Consider the following 6,341-nt stretch of genomic DNA (forward strand, 5'->3'; position numbering starts at 1 on the left):
GAACCTTTACATTGAGAATGTGATAAGATTGTTTTTAATGACAAAACTATGAATAGTATTTTGTATTTTGCATGTTTCTACAAGGCTAATATGTTTTCCAACTTTAGAAATAAGCTCACGTCTTTGTGATGATATTAGGTTAATTGACCAATATGTTTGTTTTTACATAAATCATACTTGGAGTATATATTTATTTATTGATTTTTTTCACATAAATCATGCTTGGATTGTATATTTATTTATTCGTTTCTTTTTACTTTTTATATGACATAGCATATAGGTATCTTTTTCTCCTTTTTGTAATCTAGGTTGTAATCCTTTTTGAATTTTTATAATAAATTAGATCCTACACCGAGGTGTAGGATGCTACCATTTGGCTGGCTTTTGGCAGTATTTTTTAAAGTGGGCCAGCTCTTTCTCTCTCATCACTCACTCATTCACTATCTTTCTCTCTCATTATTTGCTAAAACAATTTTTATTATACAAATGCATATGGTTTGGTGTATAATAGTAATGACCATCAATGTACATTGTGATTTATTGAATTTCGGTATGGGACTGTAATCGTACATATTGAATTTCATTAGTGAACAAACATCAACACACCAGTGTACAAAGATTGTAAATTACTCACTTGACATCAGCTTCAGGAATTGGGTTACTTTCAGCTGGTGGGCTATCATTGTACATTTTGATTTTGTTAATGAACAACCACGAAGCCAAGAATGTACAAGGAGGTTGAGTGTGGAAAAGAGAGAAGTGGTGAACAGTAACTGTTAAATCAGTTACTTTTTGAATTTTCGACATGTACACTGGATATAATGAAAATGTACATTGGCTATCAAATCAATTACTTTTTGCACGTTGAATGGTGCGTTTCATTCTTCTTGCCTTGCGTTTTGGAGCTGGTGTAGGATACTCATCCTACACCTCATACCACCATCTACTAATTATTGTCTCTGCTTGCAAATTTTTTCTTATAAAGTACCACAGTGCCTCATCCTATTTAGAATGATTATGGCTGAATTAGATCCAAAATTCATTTAAACATCCAAGTGCCAAAGTTAATCGTCCTATTCCTGCAAGGTTAATTTATAAAAATCTGGACGTTTCCAAACCTGGACGAATTAAATCCAAATAGTATTTGAACACTAAGTGCTAAAGTTATTCGTCCTATTTTGCGAAACTTGCACAAGTGTTAGTGTTGTTCGTCTGTGGTCTATGGTCATTTACTGACGCTTATCTTGGACGACTTGCTTTTCATTTATACAATCACTATGTATTGGCTCCCCCCCCCCTCCTCTTAGATGAACTGAATTTGGCAAATTCTCTTTGTTTGGAGAAGGAGAACGACCATACTTAATAGTGACACGTTTTGCAATGTAAAGCATTTGAGGATATTAGTAATCCGTCCTACTTTCCTTTGTAATAACTTATTCCTTTACTAAGGTGGTTATTACTTGAGTGGCCTTTTGACGGAAAGTAATACCCCTTTACGAAGGTTTCTTAATTTTGGCCGTCTTCTTTTAGGAGATTGATGTCTACCCTTTGGAGTTTTATCAATTGATAGCCTTTGTCATGTTTCGAAACTTATAGATTTGGAACATGTTTGGCCGATCTCCTCATAGGAGCACTTTTTGCTAAGGAAGTTGTCCTTATGCTATTCTTTGTTTGTGGACGTCCATATTTCTTTACTTTGTTACTTATTATTTTGTTTCATACCACCGTTTTGGCCGGTCGTAAGATGCCCCTACTTAAATGGTAAGACATAACAAGTAAAGAGACAGTCATAGAGCGAAAGTAGAATTGTATTATACGAATTTTGCTTGGCCAGAGCTAAGATACATGTATACATATCTACTTTTTCATTTATGTGTTGTACCACTTTTGGTAGAGAGCAACAAGCTTCCACTTTAATTATATCAGACATTATATTTTTTCAAAGTATCTGAGTTCCAAGTCCGAGGGATTGGACGACCATCCATGGCTTCAAGACGAAAAGTGTCACTTTGAACTTCCTGGACGATCTTGTAAGGTCCTTCCCAGTTTGGCGTGTGCTTGCTCGTTTCTTTTGCCCGGTCGACCGCTTCCATTTTCCTTAGGACAAGATCCCCAACCTTTAATGGTCGTCTGACCACTCTTTTGTTAAACTCCCGAGCCATTCGGAGCTTATACAACTGCATCCTTAACAGCATTACCCCTGACTTCTAGAACCTGGTCCAAGTCCGTGCGTAGGGCAACCCAGTTGGCTTCCTCTAAATATAACATGAATCTCAGAGTGGGTTCCTCTATCTCAATGGGCAGGACGGCTTCAGAACCATAAACAAGCATGAATTGGGTCTCCCTAGTTGAGTATTGGCTGTAGTTCTGATAGACCAGAGAACCAACTGCAGTTCCTCTACCCACAAGCCTTTCACATTATCTAGTTTCTTTTTTATGTCACTTGAGAGAATCTTGTTTAATGCCTCCACTTGCCCGTTTTCCTGAGGATGAGCAACGGCCGCAAATGGGCTTTGATATCTTGCTCGGCTAGCCAATCCTTGAGCTTAAGCGTCTCAAATTGTGGTCTGTTGCCAAAGACAATAGACTGGGGCATGCCAAATCTTGTTATGATGTTCTTCCAGATAAAGTCTTTTACATCATTAGTGGTGATCCCTCACATTGCCTCAACTTCAACCCATTTAGTGAAGTAGTCCACTGCTACTAACACAAACTTCTTTTGGCCGGCCGCCACAGGAAATGGCCCCAAAATGTTCATCCCCCATTTGGCGAAGAGAAGTAGGAACAGAATTGGGGTCAGATAGTTGGATGGCTTCTGATGCATGTTACCATACCGCTGACAGCTGTTGCATTTCTTGGCATAGACTAGGGTGTATTCCTTTAAGGTGGGCCAATACTACCCAGTCCTTAATTCCTTCTCGCCCAATGCTCTTCCCCCAATGTGAGAGGCACAGGCTCCTTCGTGCAATTCTTTTAAAACATCCAACCCGTCCTCCCTGGTGATACACTTAAGAAGTGGACGGTTAAACACTTTTTTGTACAGGGTTTCATCCCAGAGCTCAAACCACTTGTCCCTTGCCTTTACATACTTGGCTTCCAACGGGTTTGATGGCAGTCGACATGTCTTCTTTAATTCAATGAGAGGATCCATTCAGACATTCCCCCGGTTGAGAAACAAGACTTGTTCTTGATCAATGCTTTTTGTTGGTTTTACTTCCCAAAACACAATTCGTGGCACATTCTCTCTTGGTCGAGCTGGGCAATTTGAAAGAGCATCGGCCTGATGGTTCTCAGATCTTGGAACCTGGTCGAGCACAAACCGCTTCAAAGTTTTGACTTCTTCTTGAATTGACTGCATATATTTACTCATGGAGGCTTCCTTGCACTCGAAATCTCCATTTACTCGACTAACGACCAGACCCACAGCCATTAACCATGGAAGATCAGTCTACCATAAGCGTCCAATGCCTTCTGCCCCCAGTTGGATCTTGGACGAGCTCAATCGTAGGCCGAGTAAGTTCTACGATGAAATCAGCCAAGGGTTGCCCTTTGATCGCTTTTCGGGGTTCAAATGCTAAATCAAACATTTCAGCTCTACTGTCCGTTTGAGCATTCGTCCAGAAGCGTCTATCTTTTGCAAAACTTGATTTACATGCTGGTCAGTATAAACAAGTATGATGTGGGCCAGAAAATATGGTCTCAATTTTCTGTTGGCCATGAGGAGTGCTAGGCCGAACTTCTCCACCAATGAGTATCTGCATTCCGCATCTTTCAACACATGACTTAAAAAGTAGAAGGGGACTTGCACTGATTCTCTTTCAGCTAGGAGAACTGCGCATACTGCCTGAGGTGTGACAACCAAGTATACAAATAGTTTCTCCTCCTCGGCCGGACTGACCAAGCGAGGCAACTGTCGGAGATACTCCTTTACTTGTCCGAGAGCTTGCTCCGCCTCTTCCGTCCACTAAAATTTTGCCTTCTTCTTGATAGTTGAGAAGAAATGGTGACATTTGTCCCCAGATTTAGAAAGAAATCGTCCTAGGGCTGTCAAACACCCTGTTAGACGTTGAACTTCCTTGACTCTGGACGTCGATGTCATACTTAGAATTGCTTGAATCTTATCAGGGTTTGCTTCAATCCCTCTCTGGTCGACCAGGAATCCCAAGAACTTTCCTACCACCATTCCGAACACGCACTTCTGAGGATTTAACTTCAGCTTGTATTTTCTTAGAGTTACAAAGGTTTCTCGAAGATCATCAATATGACTCGGCTCCTCCCGGCTCTTGACGATCATGTCATCAATATAAGAATCCATATTACGCTCAGCTGAGGCTGAAAAATAGCGTTTATTAGCCATTGGAAGGTAGCCGATGCATGCGAAGGCCGAATGGCATCCTCAGCTAACCATAGAGCCCCTTTTCAGTGATGAATGATGTCTTATCTTGATCTTCCAGCCACATCGAAATTTGATGAAAACCAGAGTAAGCATCCATAAAGCTTAGTAGCGCATGCCCAACCGTAGAATCGACTAACCAATCTATTTTTGGCAAGGAGAAGTTGTCCTTGGGACAAGCCTTATTTAGATCAGTATAGTCTACACACATCCTCCAAGTACCATTCGGCTTAGGGACCATAACCACATTTGCTATCCACTCCGGATAATAAGTCTCCCGGATGAATTTGGATTTCAACAACTTCTGCACCTCTTGGTCGATGGCTTGATTTCTCGCCGGACCCAAGTGTCTTTTCTTCTGCCGAATTGGCTTTTGAATAGGATCTATGTTCAATTTGTGAACAGCAACTTCGGGATCAATTCCCGACATTTTCTCTACAGTATATGCAAAAAACATCTTCAAATTCTTTCAATTGCTTGACCAACTCGTCCTTTATCTTTGGATCTAGAACAGACCCAACTTTCAGCGTCCTCTTCGGACGTCTTTCATCCAAGAAAATCTCCATTGGCACGTCTACCGGCTTTGGCCACTCTAGTTTAATTCCCATGATGGCTATCACTTCTTATGACGAAGCTTTTTCTTCTTTGATGGCCATGCACTTCCTCTTCTTTCTCGGCAAGAGAATGGACGGTTTGATCACTTGAGGGACCTTCGCCTGAGATCTATCCACCATAGTCTTCAGATCATCTACCTGGCGTTTCACAATCTCGGCCACCTTGTTATCTACTGCCTTTGGCTGTTCTGATTTTTCTCCCTTCCATGATGAAGGTTTTAAAGTAGTGAGATAGCATTTCTTGCTGCTTGCTGATCTCCATATAGAGATCCGATTCTCCCCCCATCACGCTCGAATTTCATTAGCATCAGATGAGTAACAATCACTGTTTTGATGTGGTTCAAGGTGGGTCGTCCACGAATGACATTGTAGGCCGTCAAATCTCGTACCACCAAGAACTTAACAAACAACGTTCTGGATGCTTCCTTTTCTCCTACCATGACGGGTAAGGTAACAGTTCCCATAGGGTGGATTACTCCTCCAAACCTAATTATGGGGTGATGAACTGGGACCAAATCATTCTCATTGAACTTCAACCTTGACAAACAATCTGGGCTTATGATATCCGTCGAACTCTCGGTATCAATCAAAATCCTTCTTACTCTCAAATTGATAATCTTCATCTCCACAACCAAGGGATCGTCATGAGGGGTTCTGAATTTCCCACGATACAGCTCACTGACGACTACCTTTGGAAAGGGGTCAGACTCTGCTTGATTGGTGAGCACGATCTGGCCGAGTTCCCTTAGGTAATTTTTAGGTCTTCGGCTGGTTGGACCTCCAGCTGCAAAACCTCCAGATATGACAAGCACCACATCTTCGTCAGTACTTTCACTTTCTTTTCTCTTGTTCTGACGGTCATATCTTTTCTGAAACTTTCTTCCCTCTCGGGGCAGGTATGAATTCATCTTCCCTTTGCGAGCTAAATCTTCCTGAGCTCTCTTCAGATGTTTGCATTCATTTGTTTCATCGCCACAATCTTTATGGAAATGACAATATTTGCTCTTAACCCTATTCCTATAGGGAGTTTTCAGAGCTGGCGCCTTTAATTCATGTTGATCTTTTATCTCCATAAGAATGAAGTATTGATCTTTACTGAATTATAAGGTTCCGCCGATGTTGCGAGTTCACTTCTTTTACTTCTATTGGATGAAGTCGTCACAGAAGTTAATGTCCAAGTTTCAGCTTTCTTGGGATTATTCTTCTTTGGTTGAACTGCCTCTTCAGTCTTTTTTGCTTCTGGGTGTTTTGCCTTTGCACATACCTCTGTTGCGTGAATGAACGCTTCAGCCTCCCGGAGGGTTTCAGCTAGAGTGATGATCTTTTTCTTTACT

The 6,341-nt window shown here is 41.2% G+C and overlaps 1 protein-coding gene across 1 annotated transcript; it reads right to left on the reverse strand.

Annotated features, from left to right (window-relative positions):
* Window positions 1-5,225: 5,225 nt before the first annotated feature.
* LOC104907211 (uncharacterized) lies at window positions 5,226-6,080 on the reverse strand. Its single transcript, XM_010696106.1, has one exon. The coding sequence runs from the start codon at window positions 6,078-6,080 to the stop codon at window positions 5,226-5,228; it is 855 nt and encodes a 284-aa protein (XP_010694408.1).
* Between the last annotated feature and the right edge of the window lie 261 nt (window positions 6,081-6,341).

Source organism: Beta vulgaris, chromosome 4 (genome assembly GCF_026745355.1).
Source record: "Beta vulgaris subsp. vulgaris cultivar EL10 chromosome 4, EL10.2, whole genome shotgun sequence".
Lineage (NCBI taxonomy): Eukaryota > Viridiplantae > Streptophyta > Magnoliopsida > Caryophyllales > Amaranthaceae > Beta > Beta vulgaris.